The sequence below is a fragment of the Stegostoma tigrinum genome, chromosome 17 (genome assembly GCF_030684315.1).
Source record: "Stegostoma tigrinum isolate sSteTig4 chromosome 17, sSteTig4.hap1, whole genome shotgun sequence".
Lineage (NCBI taxonomy): Eukaryota > Metazoa > Chordata > Chondrichthyes > Orectolobiformes > Stegostomatidae > Stegostoma > Stegostoma tigrinum.
In genome coordinates, this window is record NC_081370.1 from 1,149,436 (window position 1) to 1,177,253 (window position 27,818).

General features: G+C 42.7%; 1 protein-coding gene across 3 annotated transcripts in view; it reads left to right on the plus strand.

The window, feature by feature from the left end:
- Nucleotides 1-27,818, plus strand: part of dgkza (diacylglycerol kinase, zeta a) — a 616,491-nt gene that overhangs the window by 471,491 nt on the left and 117,182 nt on the right. For 2 of the 3 annotated variants that reach the window (XM_059651884.1, XM_059651885.1), the window contains exons 25-27: nt 4,364-4,404; nt 13,156-13,331; nt 25,807-25,905. In XM_059651884.1, the coding sequence (XP_059507867.1) occupies nt 4,364-4,404; nt 13,156-13,331; nt 25,807-25,905 (316 nt within the window). The remainder of the gene's footprint in view (nt 1-4,363; nt 4,405-13,155; nt 13,332-25,806; nt 25,906-27,818) is intronic. The other variant, XM_059651883.1, reaches the window with a different exon arrangement.

The following is a 27,818-nucleotide window of genomic DNA, read 5'->3' on the forward strand; positions in this document are numbered from 1 at the left end:
AAACCTTGAGTGCATAAACTACATTAAAATAGATGGAACTCCTCAAATCCAGATACTTCCGTGATGAAAGCGACATTAGACTAGTTACAAGCATGTTATTACTGAGAAGGAGATCCACTTAGAATTCAAAGGCATGGGAGAAGAGAAGGTAATATGGACGAGGGAAAGCGGGGGAAAGTAAAGAGGGAGAGAATGAAAGGGCAGGACACCTAGGGAGGTACTCTGAAGTGGTTTGGTAGGATTGTGAAGAGGCAAAGTGGAAGTGAATACTAGAGAACGACAAAGGGAAAGAATGCAAAGGGAGTGAAGTGAATGAAGTTAGACCAATGTGGCTCCTTGTATCTCCTCAGGAGAACTCAAAGCACTCTCTAACCAATGAAGTACTTCTGAAGTGTAGCTACTGTTTTACTGCAGGGCAGAATAGCACTCAATTTGCTCACAGGAAGTCTCACAAGGAGCAGTAAGATATATGTGCAGAGGTTTGACTTGGGCATTAGGGGTAATGCATGTGCACTACTTCGAACAGATCTGTTTGTTTGTTCACCTCCACCTGAGAGGCCAGAAAGAACCTTGTTTGAAACCAGGGCTGTTGTGCCAGCACAGTAGTGAAAGCATACCACAGTTATGCTGCTGGCTCTGAAAGTGAGATTTGAGCATGTACGCTGGCTGTGTAACAATCCATTCAATCAGTATTCCAGCTGCATTCTTTGAGCTTGCCTATGCTCTATCTGAAGCACTGTGGCACTGAATGCTGTTCCATTGTGCACATTTCCTTGACATTTGTTTGCCACGACAGAAATCTCCTCAGGCAGAATCTCATCCCAAATCTCTGCCTGTGAAGTCTTTCACAGTGCTGTATCGTCCAGCAGCCCTGATTCCCCAGTAACATTGATGAACAGTATCAGGTCGATAGACTGAAATTATAAGACTCTTTTATTTACAATGTCATCGGTCTTGAATAGAGCTTTTATAATGACATTAGTGTGTAAAAGTGATTTCTGCATGCAAGAACTTTGTACACAAGATTTCAGATAATTAGAAGTGAATAATAGCATTAACAAATCATTAGATGGGCTCCAATAGGCTGAGTGGTTTACAAACATAATTTTATTCTGAATATTAAAGGAGTGTCTTTTTGCATACTCTGAATCTCCACAGTAAATCTTAATATTACCATCGTGCTGAAATCAGTGCCAGTGATGACTACCAGTAATGCTGAGGCTGTGTGTTCATGACAGACTATGATGATTGAATGTGGTATTAATGCCGTGATGATTGACAGGAAGGTAAAATGCAGTATTAATCTACAGTAGGGGTACCAACGTTCAATAAAGCCTGGGAGGCCTCTTCACACAATATCTGCCTCTCATTGGCCCATTCTGTCAACAAATCATTTTGTTTCCATCTGCAATATTTTTGTAACCAAGGAAAATGGCCATTTTTAAAAATTCCCTTGAGTTTTCATCCTAGGTTACATGTAGCAGCCTTCCTTGCCCTGCTCAGAGAGGAGGTATTAGTGACTGACCTTGATTTCAAGGTTACATTTTCCTGAGTGTGGCATCAAGGAGCCCTAGCAAAACTGGAATCAATGTGAATGGGTCAGTTGGATCTCTCAGCTGGTTGGAGTCATGCCTGCTCACATAGAACATAGAACAATACAGCGCAGAACAGGCCCTTGGGCCTTCAACGTTGCGTCGACCTGTGAACTAATCCAAGACTAACCTAATTATCCCCTACATTATCCCATCATCATCCATCAGCTTATCCAAGGACTGTTTAAATGCCCCTAATGTGGCTGAGTTAACTACAGTGGCAGGCAGGACATTCCACGCCCTTACCACTCTCTGAGTAAAGAACCTGCCTTTGACATCTGTTTTAAATCTATCACCCCTCAATTTGCAGCTATGCCCCCTCGTACAAGCTTACATGTCATCACTCTCAGAAAAAGACTCTCACTGTCCACCCTATCAAATCCTCTGATCATCTTGCAAAGGAAGGTGGTTCCAATCATCTCAGCCCTGAGACGTTATGGCAAGAGTTCCTCAACATGGTATCCTCGGCCCAATTAGCAACTCCATCAATTACCTTGTTTTATCGTAAGGTGGGAATGTTTGCTAGCAGTTTGCAAAATGTTTGTCATTTTCAAACCCTCAGACACAAAGCAGACCTACATCACTGTGCTGCAGGACATGAACAACATTCAGGTTTGGGCTGATAAGTGACAAGTAACATTGACATCAGGTGCGACTTGTTCATTTCTGACTGGGGCAAAAGTAAAATGGGAAGTGTGGCCTGACCATGCCTAAAAGGGAAATTAGGGTCACTATTTGAACTAAAGAAGCAGCATAAAAATTAGCTAAAAAAACCACAAAGGTGAGGATTGGATGCCGTTTAGAAGTAGTTGAGGACAAAGGGATTGATTAAAAGAGGGAAAGCAGAGTTTGAGAGTGAGCGTGTGAGGAAAATACAAACTTTGGAAGTTGTAACGAGAAGCTTGCTCAACATTGAAGTTAAATTCACCCGCCTACATTCCCGGAGAGCAGCTAAAACCAAAGGAAGCCCAGACAGGGGATATGAAAACAACATGTAGAATCACATGCCTAAGTGTGATGTCTCCAAAGGCAGCAGCCCGCTGAGAGTGTAGGATGACTAAATTTATTCTCAGTGAACAGCTGCACAAGTTGTATATGCATTGTAGATACCAGCTTATTTCGAACACTGAATGTAGAGAAGCATTTTCTTATACTGCAGATAGAAGCACATTCTGTAATCGTTGTGTACGAATACACACCTTGTGTGCTTTATAGTAATTTTATTTATCGAGCATGGCTGTTGAGTATTTGTAGTGGTGGCTGATTGGCAGGCTCAGGTTCTCTGCCTGGGGGGATGGTAAGGTAGAAAGCTATTACATGGTGTCTTGATGTCCATACAAGCATTCACTTTCCTTGTGTCCTGGGAAAAATCAAGCAGAATCCCAGTGATGTGAAAGAAGTTGGGCGATAAAGACCTTCTAATGATAATTTGAAACCTGTCAACTATGGGAAAATAACAGCACATTCCCATGAGCAGAAAGAAAGTCTCATGGGAACAGGTAGATACCATTGTAAATTCACTGCAATAATGAAACCAGCCATTCTCACCAAGAGCACAGACAGATCCGTTTCACTCTGTTCCTGGTTATCATCAAGCATTTGTTGTGTATTCTCTCAGTCCTTAGTGGTATTCCTGTGGCTACTCAAAGTGAATCTCATATTATAAGAGCACGGAAGGAGGGCAATCAATCCATTGTGCCTATGCCAACCTTTTTAAGATTGCCCAGTTAGTCCTGGCCTCAGCCATAGAATGGTTCTGGCGCAGAAGGAAACTTATCTGCACTTTGCTCATAACCCAACAAACATTTCCTTTTCAACTATTTATCGAATTCTTTTTTGAAATGTATCTTTAAATCTTCTTCCAGCAATCTTTCAAGTATTACATTTTTACATCGTAAGAACTAGACTAGGATCTGAGCACACCGCCTCTGAGTGAAGGCACAATCCTCTTTACAGAACTAAGATGAGGAGGAATCTCTTGAGCCAGAGTGTGGCAAATTTGTAGAACCCAATGCTACAAAAGGCTGTGGAGGCCACCTCAATGAGTGCCTTTAAGACATGTACACATTGATCCACTTACTAAGCAAGAGCCAAAGTTATGGGAAGAGGCTGGGGAATAAGGGTGAGAAACATGTCACTATGATCAAATGGGAAAGCAGACTCTGAGCTGAATAGCCTAACTGTGTTCCTCTATCTTATAAACTAGTGTACAAAAAAAACTCCTAATCCCACCTGGTTGTTTCGCCAATCAATTTAAAATCTGTGTACTCTCATCATCAACACTTTAGATAGAGTACTTAGGAAGAAATTGCTTCCTCTATCAGAACCCTTCATAATTTTGAATGCCTCTATTCATTCTCATAAACTTCTCTATTCTCACAAAAAAAAATCCCTGATGAATGATCACATAATTTATGGTGGATTGAATTAAAGCAGTTGGGTCCATAGTTTCCATATGTTCTCATCACCTTTTTGAATAGAGGCACCGTATTAATATGCACTATTCGCTATCTCCCAAGGTCTACTGAATCTGTCATAATGATTGATACAGAGTAGGTGAAATATGCCAGAAGTTTGAAAGTGAAATCTTCTGATTTTCTGACAGGTTCTGGCCAATGGTGTTGTGCATCAAATTTTTGTTTCAGCAAAGGCCATTCTGAACAAAAACAGTGTGTGATTCTCTATTTTGCAACAGTTCAACACAATGCTGTGGGGAGCAGCTAGATTAGAGTTTAATCCTTCATTTTCATTTCTCTTTGTTTTCCTTTCAGCTACTACCGCTGATCGATTTTACAGAATAGATCGAGCGCAGGTAAGAACAGACTCGCAAGTGATGAATGACATGCTAACTTTTCTTGATTAATTACCTCACTGATTCAGACTATCAAATATTCTTCTACTTACACCCTGCTGAACTAAACACAAGCCAAGTTATGCGAGATCTATCTACAGAGTCAACGACTAGTCCCTAGCAAATGCCTAGATTCATCAACCCTTGGATAACAGTAATAGGCTTGCTGCAGGGAAATACAAGACGGTTAACTCAGCACCAGTTTTGCTGCCTAGAGGGCATAGGTTTAAGGAGAGCGGGGAAAGATTTAACAGGGACCTATGGACAACTTTTTCACCCAGAGCATGGTATATGTGTGAAATGAGCTGCCAGAGGAAGTGGTGGAAGCTGGTACAAGTACAGCATTTAAAAAAGCATCTGGATGGGTATACAAATTTAAAGGGTTTAGAGGGATATGGGCCAAATTTCTGGCAAATGTGACTAGATTAATTTAGGATACCTGGTCGACATGGGCAGGTTGGACTGAAGGGTCTGTTTCTGTGCTCTACAACTCTATGATTCTGTCTTTTCATCTTTCTGTTCCTGAGGTTTACATGTACACTGAGGGCCTTTTCTTTCGGTGTCTAAATGAAATGAGACCACAGCAATCTCACTCCAGATGGGACAAAAAGAATATCACAATGATCTACGTTACTTCCCAGCCAATTAAGTACCTTTTGAAATGTAGTCACTGGTCATTAATGTAGGACACTCAGCAGCAAATTTTAACATGGTAATGTCCCAGAAACAGCAATACAGTAGGCAGCAAGATAATCTGTTTCAGTATTTTAGTACTGAGATAAACATTGGTGGGAACTCATTTCACTTTGACTCATGCTATGATAACATTCCCATCCGCTTGGGTGGGCATATTGAATCTCAATTTAACATTCCTTCATAATGGTGGCACCTTTGACAGCACAGCACTTGTTCAATATAATACAGTCTCCGAATCGTGCTTCCAGATTAAAGATTATGGACTCGGGTGTGAATATCACTACTAACTTTCTGATATGGCACTCCATGTCTATTTAAAAGCGAGTATCATTTACATTTCTAACCCCATGTAAAGGCAGATGAAGATCATTTTATGTATAATATAAATACCATTCTGATTAAGCAAAAAGACCTCCTTGCCTTTGGACAAGCAAGTTCACAATTTTCGCAATTCTTTACAACCTGAGCTGAATTTCTGACACCATATTTTCTTCACTACAAAGATTGCCTCTTTTGCCCTTCATCATCTGTGATAATCCTACTTCACCCCCTCTACCATGGAAACTCTGTCCATGTCTTTGCCACCTTCTGACATAATAATTATAGTTGTGAAATGACTGGAAAATTCAGTCCATTCAAAATTATGCAGCCCCAAGTTCTATTTCATGCAAGATTCCACTCACCCAACATGTTGCTGATTTATGTTGACACCTGGTCCCTCATTCTATCTCCATGTTAAAAAAGAGCTCTTCACCACCTTGCCGCTCCCTGTCTCTGGAATCACCTGGAGTCGTCTTCCACTGACATTGACCTCTCATGAATTCCTTTTAACCAACCACCCTTCCTCCTTTTAATATTCTCACTAAAGCCTATCACTTTATTAAGCTTTTTCTCACATTTCCTGATATCACGTCCTCTGGCTCGTCATCTACTTTTGAATGATTTACAAAACTATGAAGCACCTTTGGTGATTTTTGTTCCCCATATGAAGCATGCAAATAAATTGAAATTTCTGTTCTTCTCTGCTTCTTGTTAAGCTACAGTTCTGAGGCAGAGTACCAAACCAGTGGAAATAGCTTGATGACTTTTGTATAGAGGAAGCTTTATAAGCATTTGTGCAAAGTCAGCTGGATTAAACCGCAATTACCAGAGATTCCTTGACAATCCCAGTTGGTAGATGGATGCATGTCAACTGACACCTCATTGACCAGGTCTTAAATTAGCTAATGATTGCATGATCTCTAGAGGGACTAGGCAGCAGCAGCAGCAGCAGCACATAGTGGCTGACTGTGTTTTTGATAACACTAACATACTTTTCTCTGAACTTGCTGAACTTGGTTTTATTTTTAAGCATTCATGAGATGTGGGTGTCACTGTCTGGGCTAGCATTTCTTGCCCATCCTTAGTTGCCCTTGAGAAGGTGGTGGTGAGCTGCCTTCTTGAACTGCTGCAGTGCATTTAGTGTTGGTACATCCACAATGCTGTTAAGGAGGGAATTCCAGGATTTTGACCCAGCAACAGTGAAGGAACGATGATACATTCCAAATAAGGACGGTGAGTGGCTTACAAGGGACTTGCAGGTTGTGCTATTCCCGTGCATCTGCTGACCTTGTCCTTCCTGATATTGAACACCAAAGCATTGTTTCCAGGACTGTAACTAATCTCATTCCCTCTGGGGCTGTTCTTTCTGTGGTTCCGTACCTTGTAGCATCCCCTCCCTACACCCTGCCACTTCCAACCCTGCACAACCAGCTTTCATTATCTTTCCAAAATCCACAAATAGGAACACTATTATAAGCCCATCATTTCACCAATGTTCAAATTTCAATGTTCAATTGCTCTACTCATGCATCCACTTCCAGGACAGTCTGAGGGCGCTCTGCTTCTTCCTTGATTGAAGGCTGGAGCATCCCCCATCTACCACTGCCCTCCTCTGCCTTGCTGAGATTGTTCTCTTAGAGAATCATGCAGCATGGAAACAAGCCCTTCCAACCAACCAGTCCATGTCAGCCATAATCCCAAGCTAAGCTAGTCCTACTTGCCTGCGCTTGGCCCATATCCCTGCAAATATTTCTTATTTATGTACTTATCGTTAAATAATTCCTTGCTTCCTCTAAGGGAAAAGGTGTGGCTATGGTTACCCGCATGGACTCTGGTAATGCCTGTCTTTCAGTGGGGTTTGTGGAACATTCCTTCTTCTAATTCGACTTGAGCTCGCTTCCAGTGTGTTGATGGCTGGATTGATGCCACTTCCTGTTTTCACTTGGCTATGGAAAAATTAGTTGGATTTGTTTACAGATTTCTCACAGTCTCTCACTTTCAGCGCTCCATCTCTGACTCTGCCTTTCCCTTCCTTGACTTTGTCTTTATTCCCAGAGATTTGCTGCCTGCTAATCATTGGCAGAGCTAAAGACTCCAAAGCAACCTGAACTGCACTTCTTCCTTATCCTTACAGATTACATTCCATTCTCCTTGTTTCTTGATCTGTGTTACATCAGTTTCCGCTGACGCCACCTTCCACAGTGCTTCTCATTATGTCTTCTTTTATTCCGAGGATTTCCCCTCCCACTTTGTTGGACAAGGCGTTGAACTGTGTCTGATCCATTTCCCACACTTTTGCCTTCACCCCTTCCCCTCCCTCCCAGAATCTTGATAGGGTTCCCCTTGTTTTCACTTTTCTGCCCAAACCAGCCGCCATATTCAAAGGATCAGTGTTGGCTGTCTCCATGATATCACCTCCAGCACCAAATCCCCCACACAATGAAGTCGTCTTCACATTTGAGAGATCAGACCCAGGCTGGGTGACCGCTTTGTGTAACATCTCCTCTCTGTCTGCAGGCATGACCTGACCCTCTGGTAGCCTGCCATTTTAATATAACCATCGTGGTGTTTCTTCAGTGCTGCAGTGTTCAAGTGGTCTTGTGAGTTGGGACTTGCGGCATGCCATTCAACCCCTTGAACCTGCGCTGTTATTTAATAAGATTACAACTGGTCTGATTGTAACCTCAAATCTACATTCCTGTCCATCCCTGATGACCTTTCACCCCCCTGCTCGACAAGAACATACCCAAAATAAAACGGAGGAGTTATGGAGGCTGGAAATCTGAAGCCATAACAGAAATTGCTGGAGGAACTCAGCAGGTCTGGCAGCATCTGTGGGGAGAAAGCAGAGTTAGGGTTTTGAGTCCAATGAGCCCCATCTACCTTTGCCTTAAAAGAAAGCTTTGAGGACTCTACTCCATCACCTTTTCAGGAAGAGTGTTCTAAAACTCAGCCATCTGAAAGAAAAAAGAAGAATTTATCTAATCTCTGATTTTACATTTTTAATGAGTCATTCCCCATTCTAGATTTTCCCATAGCAGGAAGCACCCTCTCTAGATCTACCTTGCCAAAACCCTTCATGATTTTATATGTTTCAATCTATTAACTTTCCTAATTGCTTGATGACCCTTTTATGATCCACATGTTATTAAGAAACCCAGATCACTGTACCTCAGAACTCTGCCATCACTCAGCATTTAGATAACATGCTCAACACAAACTGGAGTTGCAGCACCTCATTTTATGTTCAGGTACTTTTCAAACTTCTAGATTAACACTAAGTTAAATAACCACAGATCATGAAATTTGACTTCATTATGTATTCTCTAATCTCAGCAGGAATCCAAAGTGTCTGATTTTTTTTTCCCCTAGTTTGGTTTTCATTCCTCACCCATAGTCTGCCATTGACGCCTCTTATTAACCTTTATTATGAGCCTATCACTCCTCTTTACAACTATTAGCATTCCATTTGCCTTTTCTCCTGTGACCTCTAATCTCCCTCACCTTCAAATCTCTCCCTGACCTTCTGTTCCATTTGCTCCTTCCCACCTTTTTCTACAGTATAAAACCCATCACTTCTCAAAGACTGTCTTCAGTTTTAAAGAGCAAGTCATAATTGGAGTGTTTTTCTCTCCATACGTATTGCCAGGCCTGCTGAGTTTCTCTGGCATTTCTGCTTTTATTTCAACATATTGTAGTATTTCCTCTGTCTATAATGAAAGCACAGTGAGGCAATGATTAATATACATTCTCTTATTATATAGGATGCACTTTTCATCTCAAGAGTCTTTAAAGGCGCAGTTGTATTTCAGATACATTTTGCATCTAAAAGCTATTATTTACAAGTAGTCATCAGTTTACAACATAGGTAGAATAGGCAGAATAGTTGATAAGACAGAATTGCTTCTATTGTGCAAATATTGTAATTTATTTCATAATAGAGCTGATTGTTTTATACTGATCCTCACTGTCTCTGTTGGACACATGAGGATTGCTAAGGGGGCATAGAGCAGTGTCTGGGGAGATAATCAATTCAGGTGGTACATTCTGCTTCAGGCAGCCTCTGGCCAGCTGGTGCTTTCAGGATCTGATTTTTGAGATTAACATTCTAAAGTTATATCTCCCTCAAGCACTGTTGCTTCAAGCAGCTGCTGCGCAGGTTCCTGGTGTTGTCTGTCATTGAAGTTTTGTTTTTGAAAAGCCGCACCAGTGAAACACCAGCACAAGTTCCTCCCCTGCTAATTTCTTCATGAAACACTGTACTTTCCTGGTTGAAGGTGCTCTGCGTGAAAAGCAGCTAGGATGGTAACTTTAGTCGGGAAGTGGCTGTACTCCTGTAATGACACAATTTTCCAGGCTGTGGGAAAAATGAGGTAAACAGATAAGTCAGTTGAAATAACTGCACCGTTCTATGAAGTCTATGCAGAGAACTGCTCACTAAAAATGTTCTGATCCCCTTTTACACACCAGAGGCTCTGACCCCTTAATATCTATACAGCTCTTAAGTGCTGTCTGTGCAGACTACAGAGACAGTAACAACTAATCTTATTTAGCAAATGAATCTTCACTGGAGAGTTTTTTAAGTAATAGTGGGGTCGATAGTGAATGTGAGAATATCTTCAAGATTGATAGGAGCAACGCTTCAGATACCTTCTATCATTTATTCTGATTGCTCAGTTTTTTGCAGGCTTCTTCTTTTCTGAGATCAGCACCATTCAAAAGGGCCAAACTACCTTTTCTGTGTGTCTACAACCTGCGACTGTAACCCCACACCTAAACCAGAAGCAGAATTTGACTTGTATCAGCTCCTTTGGATTTGCTTCCAAAACAGCACCATCACTTCAAGGAATTTCACTGGGACAGAGGAATTTTGCAGATGTTAATCAAGAGATAAATGAGTGATTTTTTTTTTTTCCTCCTGTCCATTCCATTTCTTGTTGGTGACAGTAATAGCAAATGTCTTCTACAGCACTTTTGTGAAACAGTATTTCTTAAGATGCTGCATAAAATTGATACTTCAAGCCAAAAATTGAAACCGAGCTAAAGGTGGCGATGTTATTCTTCTATGATGTGGCTAAGTAAAACTTTAAGACGACCGCTGCTAGCACTACCTTGTATATTGAGATCCTAGCGCTGCCCGCATCTTATATCTGTTGCTTTCTGCTGTGTTCATCTGGCATGTCTTTGGTACACTCTCTGCCATTAACGCTTCCTGCCAGGAGTAGTCTAGGCTGGTTGGGAAAGATGTCCACACAATGACTTGGGCAAAAATTCGACTTCGTTTTGATCAATAGTAGATAGATTATTGCATATTACTTAATATTGAGCTGAGATACACAATGGCCTTATGTGAGATATCAGCTTCAACTTGAGAGTAACTTGACATTTCTATGCTGAAACATGCTCACACAGATATGGTAAGGCATCACTGGTACAGTACTGAAGGCCCACCAATGAAACTCTGTTTAGCATCTCCCAGGAACAGTCTTGGATAGACACTTTCAAATCAACCTGTTTAGAGATGTTATGACACACCTCTGGAACAGGAGGGACTTGAACCTGGGTCTTCTGACTCAAAGGTAGGGACATTACCAATGTACAATGAGAACCTCATGATGTTACTTAGCGCTTTCAAACACCATATTTCTTACACAATAATTAAGAGCTGGCAATAACTTGTTTAAAGGGGTGGATTTTCAGGAGCATCTCTAAGGATAGGCCAGGATTAATGAGGTTTAATTAGAATCAGAGTCACGAATAGTACAGCATGGAAACAGACCTTTTGGTCCTACTCGTCCATGCCGGCCAGATATCCTAAATTAATCCAGTCCCATTTGCCAGCATTTGGCCCAAATCCCTCTTAAACCTTTCCTATTCATATACCCATCCAGATTCCTTTTATATATTGTAACTGTACCAGCATCCACCACTTCCTCTGACAGCTCATTCCGTACAGGTACCACCCTCGACATGAAAATGTTGCCCCTTGGGTCCCTTTTAAATCTTTCTGTCACCTTAAGCATATGCCCTGTAGTTTTGGACTCCCTCCCCACCCCAGGGAAAATGCCTTGGCTGTTCACCTTATCGATGCCCCGCATGATTTTATAAATCTCTATAATGTTGCGCTCAGCTTCGGACACTCTAGGGACAAAGCCAACTGATGAAGGAAGAAATCAGACCTTACCTTTATTTGGAATGGTTTTATTCAAAGAGTGAAACATTGCACCCTAATTAAATGTGTCTTTCTATATGCTCATGTAACCATCCATTCAATGCCTTCTATCTATGTATATTCAATTTGGTTAGCTCAACTAGTTGGATGGCTGATTTGTGATGCAGAGTGGCACCAACAGTGTGTAGGTTCAGTTCCCATCCTGGCAGAGGTTACCGTGCAGGAGTATTCTCAATCTCAGCTCTTGCCTGAGGTGTGGTTAAACCACTACCAGTCGTCCCTTTGTAATGAGAGAGCAGTCTATGGTCCTCTGGGACTATGGCAACTTTACATAACTTCACTTAATATGAGTAGTATTAAGGAGCAAATTCCATTTTGTCACCATTTCTAAAGTACACAAAATCACTTGCAGTTATACCAATGGCACTGAAACAGACAATGAATCCTGTTCTGGTGTTTTCCGTAAATGATTCTGTAAAATACTAGCTGAAGCAAAGCAACTTGTCATTAACAACACACACTTGTTAAATTTAATGGTCTGGTCATCGGGCGTTATTAGAAGTGTGTGTCTGTTTCACAGCGGAGTTCGGTTTTTGAGTTTTCAAGTTTAAAACTGAATTCCCTATCTTTTGTATAGTGCTCCTGACCTCAGCCATGTTTTGGCTTGGGAGTGAAGCCAAGTACTTTGAGACACTGGGGATTGGAAGAGTATTGAAAGGCACAAACACTTTGGATATACTAGTTTGGATCCTTTTCAGAATGACGTGAGCTCTGTGAGCAAGTCAACAATTTGTCATCCTAATTGCATCAAGGATTGCAAAGCAATGTAAACCTTAGGGAGACTTAAACCAAAAAAAAGGGAAGCCAACAGTCTGGACAATGAAGGGATAAGTGATAGCGGTTCCTGCAAGATAAAACAACAATTGCAATTTAAAAAGTAAAGGTTAATTGGAATGGAGCTGTTCAAGTATTACACAGGATCGTTAGATTTATTAATGGATTTGAAAATGTGGATGTAGTACAAATAATATAAATCTTCATGAAGCACAGTTCAACTTAACTGGTCCTGATTTTGGGATTCCCACTTTGGAAGGAATGCCAAAAGAAATTTACAAAAATGACCACCCTCTGTGATGTATCATTATACTATTCTCTGGCTGGAATGAAGCTGTAAGAGCAGAGTTAGAAACTCACTCATCTAGACTGGTGTCAACATATCCAGTGGGTAGCATTCCCATGACTCGGTATCATGTGACGCTATTTGAAGAAAAGGAGAATTGTTTTGATGTAAAATAGCAGCTTGTCAGATCACTTAGTTCATTGTTGTTTGTGAGAGTGAAGTGTCTTCTACACTCCCCAGATAATAACAATCATTGCAGTTCAAGAGTACATAATTTGCCAATACACAGTTTGGAATGTCCTCGCGTTGAGAAGGATGGAATATGTATGTGAATGTTTATTTCCTTTCCTTTCCAGACACTGTTATAAAGTTGAATAGTTAATTTCTCTGCACTCCCTTTCAGGAACACTTACATTATGTGACTGACATTTCCCAAGATGAGCTCTTCATTCTGGACCCAGAGCTTGTAATCACCAAGGCAGTGAGCACCTCCCCAGGAATGCCTGATTTAGTTGGCTCACCTTGCTCCTTCACCTTCCCATCATGCTCTTCCTCACCACCATTATCACCTGTTCCAAGGTAAGGGAGCTTCAGCACCTTCTCACTGGATGTATAATGTTTTAATTCCTTGCAGATAATACCTGGTAGTGTTCACCCAGGGAAGCTGCATCAGCTTGTACAAACATTATACACAGAATACATCCGAGTCAGAATAGTGCCCCCTTAGAAAATGGGGCTGGGGAAATACAATTGGTAACGTGGAAATGGCAAAGGAGTTGAATAAATACTTTGCACCAGTTTTCAAAATAGAGAACTCTGATAGCACTCCAAAATACTAGCAAATGAAGAGGCTGAAGAGGGTAGGAAATAAATAGAATAACTAATACCATAGAAAAGTAGTAGGGAACCACATGGGGAATCAAGACTTATAAGTCCCCTGGACCAGAGGGAATGTATCCAAAGATTTTAAAGGAAGTAATTGCAGAGATATCAGATACACACACTAGTCATAATCTTCCAGGATTCCTTAGATTCTTAAAGATTCATGAGGATTAGAAAGCTTCCAGTGTATTACCTTTATTCAAAAAGGGAGGTAGGCAAAAATACAGGTAGCTATAGGCCAGTTAGCTTAACATCTGTCCTTGGAAAAATGTTGGAATCTGTTATAAAGAATATTACAGCAGTGAGCTTAGAAATAATCAAAAAGAGCCAGCATGGCTTCATGAATCATGCCTAACAAATTTACTGCGGTTTTCGAGGAGGTAACAAGCAGCATCGGTAAAGAAGAGGCACAGATTATTTAGATTTCAAATAGGCATCTGAAAAGTTGCCACATTTATAGTGACTCAATAAGTTAAGATCCATGGTGTTGGGGTAGTATATTACCACAGATAGGGGGAAAAAGTGTACATTTTCGGGATGGCAACCTGTAACTTCCGGAATGCCATGCAATCAGTGCTGGGGCCATTATCATTTACAATATATGCTAATGATATGAATGGCAAAAGTGGACTTAAATTGGTAAGTTTGCAGCTAACACAAACTAGGCAGGAAGGCACGAAGTGGGGATGGCACAAGGTGTTTTAGACTTTATATGAGTGGTCAGAAACTTGGCAAAGGATTATAATGTGAGAAAATGGGAGGTAATGAACTTTGGCAGGTTAAAAAGATCTCAATGCTATTTAAGTAGGGAATGACGGTCGAAAGCTGTAACTCAGAGGGATTTGGAGGCTCTAGTGCATTAAGGTAGCATCCAAGTTCAGCAAGTGACAGGGAAAGCAGATAGAGTGTTCAAAGAGAATGGAGAATAAAGGGAGAGATGTCTTTCTCAAACTATATAAGGCACTAGCCAGACCAGACCTGGATTCCTCTATTCTCTTTATAATTTCCTCTCCTGGTACATGTGTATAGTAACCTAAAAAGGACAAAATATCCAATACAATTTTCATTACACTGCATCTCTTCCCTCGGTGAATGAGAAATGTATTGTGTTTCAGTGGCTTATTTCCAAAAATGTGAGCATAAACAGTAACAGTTATACTACCTTTTGTGTTAATTTAGCAATGCACTCAATCATATACAGTTAGATGAAAGATTTGTTCATGAACTGAAAGTAGTTCCCAGTGGAATATAATCACTGAAGTACAGTGGGCACCTCCTCTCATGAGTAGGGCATTTATTAACTTTGATCAGAGATGCCATTGATGAAATCAGTTTCCACGTTTGTGGCTGGTGTTTTTGGTGCCTTAGTAGTGCAGCTGTAAATTTGATGTTTTGCAATGCATGTATTTTCATTCAGTTCCATATGATCATTAGCTGTGCAGGGTAGCCCAGGAAAATGTGGGCATAGGATGTGTGAAAATAAGTGCAGCAGAAGTCTTTCTAGTAATCTACTGAAGAGCCACTGTAAGGATGAGGAATGTGATATAATTGTTCCCACCAAGATTTGCTGATAGCAACCAGCTCTTTGTGATACTTTTTTTCAGAGTTTTCGTGAATTTCTTGACTTCTCTATTGCCTCAAAGCCAAAAAGTGTGCTTATTTTTGTGTGATGAATGAAAAAGAAATAATTTGCAAATTTTCTCAGCTCGTAGCTGTTGAATGGATATTCATTTTTTGGAGTCCCTCAGATAGTGAGAAGTGACAAAGTGAAAATCTTGTTAAACTTTGGAATTACAGATTTCTTTCAAATAGTTGGTAATCTGCTGAACACTTCAACAAGAAGAAGCAGTGTTTGATAGTGGGCACATTTGCAAAATTAGCATCAACTTCAGTCCATGGCGCTGAAGGTAATTCAGACATCTCAAGAGGATCATGAGGATTTGATTTAACAGTTGCTTAACATGGCAAACACTGATTTTTGTTTTTGCTTTGTTGTGCGGTCATACCTGGAGTCACATCTCCTCCCTGAGTTGTTTGGTTTTGATAATTTCCTGGTGACCTCCTTGTGCTATGCCTGTAATAATGATTGTGGAAGGCAGTGCAATTGATGCCTAAGATCAGATCTGATTGTCATGGTGAGCTTATTTCGAACATTGAAGACAAACAACAAAGGACAGCGCAGGAACAGGCCCTTTGACCCACACAACTGTGCCAACATTTGCCTTACTAAACTAAAAGCTTTTTACTTCGAACCTGTCCATATACTTCTACTCTCTGCCTGTTTATAATCTGTCAAGGTGCCTGTTAAATGTTGCTATTGTATCCACCTTCACCATCTCGTCTGGCACGGCATTCCAGATACTTATCACTCTCTCTCTATGTAAAATAAATCTGCCACTCACATCTCCTTTAAACATAGAGATAATAAGAACTGCAGATGCTGGAGAATCCGGGATAACAAGGTGTGGAGTTGGATGAACACAGCAGGCCAAGCAGCATCTTAGGAGCAGGAAAGCTGACAGTTCAGGCCTCGACGCTTCATCACTTAGCTCCTTATCTGTATATATTAAAAGACTTCGTAATGCGGGTGATCCCAGTCGTAAATGCTCTATTTCCAATTTCACGTTTCTGTAGTGACTGTACAGTCGCAATATGTCATCTTGTTCTGTTGCCACTTCGATGTCAACTAATTTCAATAACTTTTAAACTCATGTGGTTTAAACAGCAATGATAACCTATCCTTTACGGCCAGTAAGACTGAATCACGGTCGTTATGAAAGATAGCCCACATGATTGAATTTACCTGGTTTTTACTCAAAGCTCACCTTCTTGTAGTTTGAGTATTCAATGTACTATTCAAGAGGGTGGTTTGCTATATGAATTGTTCACTTGTATCCTTTATCTTTCCGGCCAAGAGCTGCCGCTTATCAGCCAAGCTTGCATCCATGACAAGCGAGGTGGTTTTCTTTGTGGTGGATTTCTGCAACTTTCCGACACATGGCTGCGTACCCTGGTGAGCCCCAGGAAGTGATAAGCTATGACAGACTCTGAAACGTCTTTCCCATTATTTTGGTTTGATTTGGTGACTGCATGCGAACACAGATTCTAAACTTGTTCTCACTACTATATAGTTAAGACTAATGGGTAGGTTCCACCCCGATTTCTTCAATCATGCCAAAATCATAAAACATAAGAACGTAGAACATTACAGCGCAGGAACGGATCCTTCAGCCCACAATGTTGTGCCTAACATAATGCCAAATGAAAGTAAGCCCTTCTGCTTGCCCTTGCTCCATATCCGTCCGTTCCTTGCATATTCATGAGCTTATCTAACAGGGGGATTTAAGGGGCTATCGTATCTGCCTCCACCACCACCACCCCTGGAAGCGCGTTCCAGACTTCTACCACTCTCTGTGTTTAAAAAAACTTGCCCCTGTTTGAACTTGTCACCTCTAACCTTAAATATGTGCCCCCTTGTATTAGACATTTCAATTCTGACCATCAACGCTATCTATGCAACTCATAATTTTATAGTCTTCTATCACGCCTCCCCTCAGCCTGTGTCTCTCTAGAGAAAACAACCTGAGTGTTTCTAGCCTCTTCTTATAGTTCATACCCTCTAATCCAGACAGCATCCTGGTAATAAAATGTGAGGCTGGATGAACACAGCAGGCCAAGCAGCATCCCAGGAGCACAAAAGCTGACGTTTCGGGCCTAGACCCTTCATCAGAGGCAGGTTAGGCATCCCTGGAAGAGGCTTCGCAGTGAGGTTAAAATAGTATCAGAGATAATGGGAACTGCAGATGCTGGAGACTCCAAGATAATAAAATGTGAGGCTGGATGAACACAGCAGGCCAAGCAGCATCCCAGGAGCACAAAAGCTGACGTTTCGGGCCTAGACCCTTCATCATCCTGGTAAACCTCTTCTGCACCCTCTCCAAAGCCTCCACATCCTTCCTGTAATGTGGCGACCAGAATTGAACACAATGCTCAAATTGTGGCTTAACCAAAGTCTTTTAAAGCTGCAACGTGACGTCCTGACTCTTGTACTCAGTTCCCCGACCAATAAGGGCAAGCATGCCGTACGCTTTCTTCAACATCCTATCTGCTGGTGTGGCTACGTTCAGGGAGCTTCAAAACCCGTCAGTACATTAATGCTATTCAGGGCCCTGTCATTGTGTACCTTTCCTTAACATTTGATCTCCCAAAGTGCAGCACCTCACACTTATGCGGACTAAACTCCATCTGTTATTTCTCCTCCCTTATCCACAACTGAACTATATCTTGTATTCCGAAACAACCTTCTACACTATCCACAACTCCACCGATCTTTGTACTGTCTGCAAACTTACTAACTCACACATCTATATTTTCATCCAAGTCATTTATGTATATCACAATCAGCAGAGCTGTCAGTACTGATCCCTGCAGATCACCACTAGCCATGGATCTACAGCCTGAAAAACACTGTTCCACCATTACCCTCTGTTTCCTATGGACAAGCCAATTCTGAACCCACGCAGCCGAGTTACCGTGGATCCCATGCACCTTAATCTTCTGCATGAGCCTGCCATGAGGTACCCTGTCGAAAGCCTGACTAAAATCCATGTGGGCAACATCCACTGCTCTATCCACGTCGATCACCCTTGTTGCCACCTCGAAAAATTCAATCAAGTGAGTAAGACATAACCTGTCCTGCACAAAGCCATGTTGACTGTCCCTAAGTAGGCCATGCTTTTCCAAATATGTGTCAATCCAATCCCTAAGAATTCTCTCCAATAGTTTCCTAAGCACCGATGTCAGATTCACTGGCCTGTAGTTCCTGGATTATCCCTGTTTCCCTTCTTGAACAGAGGAACAACATTAACCAATTGCCAGTCCTCCAGCACATCTCCAGTGGCCAGCGAGGTAAAGATCTTTGTGAAAGCCCCAGAAATCTCCTGTCTTCCCTCTCGCAGTGACGTGGGGTAGATACCATTGGGCACATTAAGGTGCATGTTATCCACCTTAATGTTCTTCAAGAGATTCAAAACCACTTCTATCTTGATCTCAAAATGTCCCAGTACATTATCATGCTGCACACAAATCTCACTATCCTCCATATCCTTTGCCTGGGTGAATACCGATGCAAAGTACTCATTTAGGACCTCACCCACATTCTCTACCTCCAAGCACAAGTTCTCTCCTTTATCCTTGAGTGGTCCTTCCTTCTCCCTAGTTATCTTCTTGTTTCTAATATAGCTATAGAATGCCTCCAGGATTCTGTCTAATTTTACTTGCTAAGGTCATTTCATGGCTCCTTCTTGTTCCCCTAACTCCCTGTTTGAGTAATTTCCTGCTTTCCTCAGAGGCCCCGATCAACTTTAGCTTCCTAAACCTTACATATGTTTCTTTTTCCCTTTTGACTAAATTCACAATGTCCTTCATTTTCCAGTAGTCCCTTACCTTGCCATCCTTGTCCTTCCTCCTTACTGGAACATGCCGGTCTTGAACTCTCCCCAGCAGGCCTTTAAACAGCTCCCACATGTCAAATGTGGACTTGCCTGATGACAGCTCCTCCCAATTAACACTCCCTAGATCCTGCCTAATACTGACGTAATTTGCCCTCCCTCAATTCGGTATCTTTCCACAAGGTCCTGATATACCTTTACTTGTAGCCATCTTACCTTCCTGTCTATCTTGTCTGAAACAATGAAACCCTGGAACATTGAGCAGCCAGTCCTGTCCCTCTCTCACCCAAGTCTCTGTAATGGCCACAACATAATAGTCGCATGTACTGATCCAGGCTCTAAGCTCATGTGCTTTGCTTTTTAATGATCCTTACATTGAAATAAGCACACTTGAGCCCATTCATGGAATTGCATTCATGTATGTGTCCTTTCCTTCTGATTTACTGGTCCTAACATCTACCATCCCCTCAGACCCTCCACTGGCTGGTCTGCTGTTCTGGTTCCCAACCCCCTGCCTCTCGAGTTTAAACCCTCCTCAGTCGCACTAGCGAACCTCCCAGCGAGGATATTGGTTCTCCTCCAGTTTTTAGGTGTAACCCATCCATCTTGTACAGATCACATCTGCCTCAGAAGAGGTCCCAATAATCCAAGGACTTGAAACCCTGCCCCCTGCACCACCGTTAGCCACACATTCATCTGTACTATCTTTCTATTCCTTGCCTGACTAGCACGTGGCACTGGTATAGCTGAGAGATTACTACCCTCAAAGTCATGTTCCTCAGCCTCTTTCTTAATTCCCCGTACTCGCTCTGCAGGACCCCATCCCTCTTTCTACCTACGTCATTGGTACCCATGTGCAGCACGACCTACTCACCCTACCTCTTAAAAATTTTGTGCAACTGAAATCGAAATCCTCCTTCTCTGTTTACTTTCAGCTGTGAAGTAGCATCTGTCACTGTCACATGACTGGGTGCACATTAGTGTGCACAACACCTTTCAGTTTCCTGATGTAATTTTAGAATGTGGTAGGTACAGAGAGCAACTGCCGAAGTAACTGCAGTTGTGCAGATTTCTTGCTGTATGGAAACTGATAAGCATGTCGCACCTTCAGGTGAACTTTTACCCTAAACCTAAGGTCTATCTAACCTCCACCCCTACCTTACGCTATCATCCATATGCCTATCTAATAGCTGCTTAAATGCCCCTTATGAGGCCAACTCCACTACCCTCTCCAGCAGTGCATTGCATACCCCGACCACTCTCTGAGTAAAGAACCAACTCTGATGTCTCTCCTGTTTCTACCACCACTCACTTTAAAACTATGCCCCCCCATAATAGCTACCTCCACCCTAGGAAAAAGTCTCTGGCTGTCCACTAACCTCTGATCATTTTATACACCTCTATCAAGTCACCCCTCATCCTTCGTCGTTCTAAAGAGAAAAGCCCTTGCGCTCTCAACCTTTCCTCGTAAGACCTTCCCTCCATTCCAGGCAACAACCTGCTAAATCTCCTCTGCACCTTTTCCAATGCTTCCACATCTTTCCTGTAATGAGGCGACCAGAACTGGACAGACTACTCCAGATGTGGCCGAACCAGGCTTTTGTATAGCTGGAGCATAACTTCACAGTTCTTGAACTGGGTCCCTCTATTAATGAAAGCTAACACACCATATGCCTTTTTAACAACTCTACCCACCTGGGTGGCAGCTTTCAGGAAACTGGACATGAACCCCAAGATCCCTCTGCTCCTCCACACTACCAAGAATCTCTCCTGTATTCTGCTTTCAAATTTGTCCTTCTAAAATGAGTGACCTCACATTTTTCAGGGCTAAACTCCATCTGCCACTTCTCAGCCCAGCTCTGCATCTTATCAATGTCCCTTTGTAACCTAGAACTGCCCTCCACACTGTCCACGACTCGACCCACCTTCGTATCGTCCATGAACTTACTGATCCACCCTTCCACTCCTTCATCTAAACCACTTACAAAAATTACAAATAGAAGAGGACCCAGAACTGATCCTTGTGGTGCACCACTCGTAACTGAACACCATGTTGAATATCTTCTGTCCACCCTTTGTCTTCCAAGAGTCAGCCAATTCTGAGTTCAATCTGCCACATTTCCCACTATCCAATGCTTCCTTACTTTCTGCATGAGCCGACCATGGGGAACCTTATCAAACACCTTACTTAAATCCTTGTATACCACATCCACTGCTTCACCTTCATCCATGTGTTTGGTCACCTCTTCAAGGTTTACCCCTCACAAATCCATGCTGACTATAATGTATGCGCACGCTAATGTCTTTGAATGGGACTAGTGTATCAGACATCCTGAGCACTTTCAGTAGGCTATTGCTTTGTAAGGGAAGGATTTTCCCATTCCCCGGTTTACTGTCTGGAAGTTTGATGTGCACTTTGTTCCCAGCAACACTGACAGTTGCTGCTGTGTCTATGGGAACAGGTAGTTCTGGTGTCTGATGGTGACTGTCACATGTGGCTCAGTGCTGTGCTCAAAAGAGAACACAAGTGTACGTTCAGGGTCACTAGCATCTGCATTGGCTACTTGCTGCTGCTTCGTTGATATGGAACGTGAACATGGCAACCTTCTGGCAGTATTGGGGTTTGTTATTGACGCAGATCAAGCTTTCCAGCAGCTGGTGTGGATAAGCACCGCCACATGGGAAGCACTGTTTGGACAAGTCAAAACTCTGTCTATCAGGCTTATGTTGTTGCTTTGCAGGCGGTTTCCTTCCATATGAATGACGAACGCTGTTCACAGGAGACTGACGTGGGATAGCCACCTCAGTATTGGGAGCCCTAGACGACAAAAGCAGCCCCAGTTTTGTAACTGCAGCATTTCCAAGGTGCTGAATAGTACTCAAGTGGAAAAAGACTGCAGAAAGCTACAGAACAGAGGGATTTGAAAGTGCTCATTCATAAATCCCAAAAGGTTTTCTGAGCAATAGGGAAGGCAGATGGAATGCTGGCCTTTCTTTCAAAAGGAATGGAGAATAAAACCAGGCAGTTTTTTCTAAAACTATGCAAGGCACCAGTCAGACCACAGCTGTGAAAATATTTTGATCCCTTATGTAAGAAAAGATGTGTTGGTATTGAGGACAGTAGCGAGTTTTGAGAAGATTTGTAGCTTGGGTTGAGGTTCTGGATGTGAGTTTGCTCGCTGAGCTGGAAGGTTCGTTTTCAGACGTTTCATCAGCATTCTGGGTAACATCATCAGTGAGCCTCCGGTGAAGTGCTGGTGTTATGTCCCGCTTTCTATTTATCTGTTTAGGTTTCCTTGGGTTGGTGATTTCATTTCCTGCATTGGTGATGTCATTTCCTGTTCTCTTTCTCAGAGGGTGGTAGATGGGCTCCAAATCAATGTGTTTGTTGATGGAGTTCCGGTTGGAATGCCATGCTTCTAGGAATTTTTGTGCGTGTCTCTGTTTGGCTTGTCCTAGGATGGATGTGTTGTCCCAATCAAATTGAGGACACTCTCTAGGTAATGTTCATTAGGCTGTACCAGGGATAGAGGGAGAGTGCCAAGAGAAGTGGGGTGGATTACCCTGTACTCTTTGGAATATGGAAGAATGAGAGATGATCTGTTGGAAGACCCTTGCAAAAGACTTAAGGAGCTTGGCAATGTACATGCGGAAAGGTTGTTTCCTTTCACGAGCAAGTCTAGCACCAGAGAACATAATCACAGAATAAGGAAACTGATTTCACTAAGATCAGTTTGGGATACATGTACAAGCCTTTCTCTTGCCAATGCATGCTGAAGTGCTGCAACTTAAAATGTTGCCTGCAGATAAATACCTTTCAAGAATTTTATACCTGAAAGCAATGATTCCTTTTTCTCAAAACCTTCTGACACTGTTGTGAAATCCGAGGGGAGAAAAAGTAAAATTCAATAAGAAACACTCCGAATCAGAGCTGAGCTGTCTGGTACATGTCTGGTACATGTCTGTGTGTAAGTGGAGAAATTGCACAGTATAATTCTCGACCCACTACATACTTTACAAAAGAAACTTCTCACGGTGTTTATTAAAGTACTATGCAAATCATGTTCTGTAATTAATTGCTTGGAATTGCTTCTGTCTGTGCCATGTCCATTGGACTCCTGCCTGGCATGTTACTCACTGAATCACAACACTCATCATTTGGGATACTTTTGAGGAGAGCATTTTCACTTTGCTGTCTGTTGTAGTGTCTCAAAGTATAAACAGTCCGTGCTCCATGGCATCATGAATATGAATGGGATGTCTATTTAAAAGCAGCATTTAGCCGGGAATGAACGCTGAGGCTGGGGACTGGCATCCCTTTTATTTGCTTCTGTTGGAAGTTTTACTGGGGCTTAGTTATGAGAAAAATGTCTTGCGGTGTTGCTGGTGAAGTGGCAGAGACAAGTAGCAGTAGTTTTGCAAAAAGAACATGCTGGCACCATGAGCTCAATATCAGCACTATAATAGCCAGTCAGCCCGGTCACAGGCAGTGGTCCGGCTTCCATTTGCAGATTGGAAGGAGGTTTTGTCCCATCTGCATAACTTAATAGATAGTGAACTGTTCAGAAAGAGGTGCCTGTAGTGCCCTGTCTTGAAGGGAGTAGATTGAATCAGGTACTTTGTTGGGAGCTGGCAGGTATTGAGAGTTGATGACAAGTGATGCAGCAAGATTGTTAGGTCATTATTTACCTTTGACTTTTCTAATTTTTTTTTAGTAAATGCTTACCATCAGGAAAGCTCACTGGGTGAACAGTAGATGGGATAATGATGGGAGAGCGACAGGCCAATGCGTGCTTGAGACATGCGGGGAAGGCTATGTTGAAGAGCTGTGTCACATCTCGACCGGTAAAAAACAGATCTGTATTGACCTGCGTGGAGTAATTCTGACAAAGTTGCATTGGGTACAGCCATGGGTGGTAACTTCACACGACCAAATGCTTTTACTCTGGTCACTGCCGCAGAGAAAATGCTTCGAAAGTATGCTGCTCCCATTTGTAGAAGGAAGGAATTGAACTTGTTTTGAGCAATTAAGTGTGAACATAGACTTTTACCGCGTAGAAGTCATCCATTTGGACAGTTTGCCTGTGGCATTTCTCTGAAAAAGGCCCTCTAACTAGTCCCATTGCTCTGCTTTTAGGCCAAAACCTGCTTCAGTTGCTTTTTGATGAAATATTTATTCCCTGCTGTGAGTGGTCACTGCTTCCTTTTCTGACCGAGATTCCCAAACCATCTTCCCTGTTAATATCTCATGACTTTCTGAAGAAGGGTCTACGCCCAAAACGCCAGCCTTCCTACTCCTCTGATGCTGCTTGGCCTGCTGTGTTCGTCCGGCTCCACACCTCGTTATCTCAACGTCTCCCGACTTATCTCTTTGCTTTTCTGGAGATGATCAGAAATCAATGGCTACCCCGTCAGCAAATACGCTCATCCTTTCCCTCGCATTTATTTCATAAAACTCTTCAGAGCGTGTGGACTGCAGCCATTTGAGAAGGCGGGTCAATCTCGAGGGCAACTAGGGACGGGCAATAAAAATACTGGCCAGCCAGCAAAAAAAAAGTTTTGAAATTTATTTTCCCCCAGGGTTAACACAGTACCTGAAGGTGCTGCTGACTTTGAGACCATTTTTATTCCAGGAGAACCCTTGTCATTTGCTCAGAGATACTGTGATTTCTTGAAGCTGTACACCTGTCTGAACCAATTACACCAAGGCCTGTCTGATGTTTGCTGTTGACATTTTCTTTTCAAATATAGACAAGCCATTTCACTGCCAGACGTAACATGAAGACATCAGTCCTGTCGTGTGAAGACCTGTGGTTAGCAGTGATCTGCTGTCAGGCTTTTTGCAAGTTTCTGATCACTCTGTGATACATTGGAGACACTTGTTTTGATTTTTCTCCTCTGGCTGGACAATCAGCCAGCCCAGAGCGGGGCCTCCCACACGAACCACCTGGAATTTACTGCAAGGGTCGTTGATTTTGACATCCATAACTTGACATTTTTCAGGGGAGGGGCGGCAGGGGTGGCAGCGAGAGTGAGTGAAGTAGCTGTCGTATCTAGTGGTGGAAGTGCCAAGCCTAAATGAAACAAACAAGTTGCAAGGCGGGCCTTGGTGCGATCTATTTAGCTTGAGGTGCAGCTCCAAAGAAACACAGTCTCCATCAGCCCATCCTCTGAAACGTGGGTTTGGATATAAGTCTTTGCACCAAAATTGTGTTTCTGATTTACAAATGAAGCAGAACTTTTTTTCTTTAATTCAGGGTTTTTCCAAGAGATTACATAGCTGTGGGAGGAAGGGGTTCAGAAATGTTACCTCCACCGTGTTACAGCCCTTTGTGAAGCTGGTTGGTCTCGACGAGCCAGCTGATCTTGTTGTGCCCGTCATTCTGTACCCCTCTGCATACAGATTCACTTAGTCCCACCTCTGTAGCTGGACTTTGATCAAGTGTTCGATGAATCTGGAACCCGAGAGTTTGATCGAGGGTGACACTTGGCGGAGGAACGTTCAGAGAATTTTGAAAGGGTCTTTACTGGGTTTGCAAATGACACTGAGCTCCCCACCATCATGCTCTCTCTCTAACCATACCCCCCTCCCCCAGTGTCTGGTCGTTTATGATTCTCTGTCACACCTTGCAGCTTCCAACTAAAATGTTCTTGTCTTTTTCTGTGTTCTCTCCTCTTTCTGTCATCCTTTCCTTCTTCCCCCGTTCCCCTCCCCACCTCAGCCCTACAAGCCCTCACTCTGACAGCGAAGCCCTTACCAGACGTCACAAGAAGTCTCTCTTCTCCTCACACTCTGGTTTCCCCTTTCCTGTGAAGAAGAGGTACTGTCATTCCTTCGTTAGTATGTTGTGTCTTCACTGCAGGCACTATTCTTTGTTTACCAACTGCATGTGTTTGTACAAATCAGCAGTGCCCATTGATGATTTGCGACCTCCTTGCTGTGCGGGCATTAAGTACGTTGTTAGCAAACTTCGTTCTCAGGGAGTGGGTGTTTCTGACCGGACCAACATTCATTACTCATCTCTGGTTGACCTTGAGGTGGTGGTCAGGCATCTTGAATCATAACAGTGCACATATGAAGGTGCTGCTACAGTGCTGCCAACTATTAAATTCTCGGCTTTAGACCCAAGGGGCAGCGATAAATGGACTAAGTCAGGCTGGTGTGGAATATGTAAAATTCAACATTCCCATGCAGCTGCTGTCTTTCTCCTTCGGGATGGCAGAGAGCAGTGAGTTTAGAAAGGTTGTCAAAGAGGCCTTGTGGAAAGCTGGTTGACCGAGATTATTTCCATACTGGGTAAAATCAAACGCAGGGTGTAGGCACACGCACGCGCGCACAGGCACCAGCACACGCACACAAACTCTCTCAAACTCTCACTCACCCACACACTCACCCCTTGTTAAGGTTTGTGGCCGCAGCCATTGACCTTATATGCCGTGCAGTCTATAGCAGTGAAAGTATTCGCATTATTTTCTGCAATCCAGGGGAATGTTTGGGCCGTGTCTGCTGTGATCATCGTCAGCCAGTTGTTATAAATCATAGCCCAGACCTTCTACTGGCCAGACAGTTGTTATTTCCAGTGTAGCTGGGAAGTGTGCATGGGAACGCTGTGGGATCCCCATTGAAACAGGCTCCTGAGGAATAACCTGGGAAATTGAATATTCCACTAGGCAATTCCTGTCTGCCTCACACCTTCCAAAAGTCTCCATTTAAATTGCTGGCTTCGGGGGTGTTCCAATCAAATTAAGTAAAATAGTCGCTCTGGAAACGTTAGGCTATTAAATGTGTTGTCTAACTCATCAGAAACTGTTCACCTCAGCCCATCCTTAGCTCACACAGCCCCAACTACACCTTCCCCAGAGAACTTACAGCCCTGTTCCAGAATCCCCCAGCCCACTGCTGCCGGTTCCAGACCTGTCACCTGACATACTCCTCCCACCATTCCCAGTCCATGCCGGACCTCACCAACACCTCCACAATCCCCCACAACCCTCGCAGTTTATTGGGAATGTTGCACGTGTTCATCAGTTTTTAATGATGATGATTGTTGAATCGATGAGGGGAATTTCCCTGTGTTTTTTTTTCTCCTTGAACAGGTCAATGGGTCCTTTTATGTCACTTGAGAGGGCAGATGATTTAACATCTCACCCCAAAAGCAGCACTCAGTCTGTCAGTACTGCGCTGGAGTACCAGCCTTGAACTAGCTGCTGAAGTACCTGGAGTGGGCATTGAATATGAATTATATTGAATACAAGCACCTGCTTCCAAAGCAGTAATGCTCCAAACTGAGCTGTGCTGGAATATTTTCCGCTTTCAACAGAGGAAGTTGGATGGGCTGAATGACCTACTCCTACTGCTATTTTCTCTGTTCCTAAGTTCACTGTGCATTGCGTTACACCAAGATAGAGGGAAAACCTCTTCACAATAAATAGGATGGACTATCCTTGCAGTTACTTGTTGGAAGAAGTTGTGTCTATTTTGGGAAAACCTGCAGAATAGTACAAATGTGAAAGGGGATCATGACAAGGCCACTGAAGGAGCTTTAGAAATTAACTTTTGCCAACCTGTTAGCGATCTGGAAGTGAAAACGAAAGCTGTAGGCAGACCAGGGCCATAAAGTAGTCACAAAACTCGGCCTCAAGAACTGAACATCTCTAAACCTCACTCTCACACACTACTGTGCTGTTTCTCTCCTGTAGCTAAATGCTTCACTCCCTCCCAGTCTCTCTCACT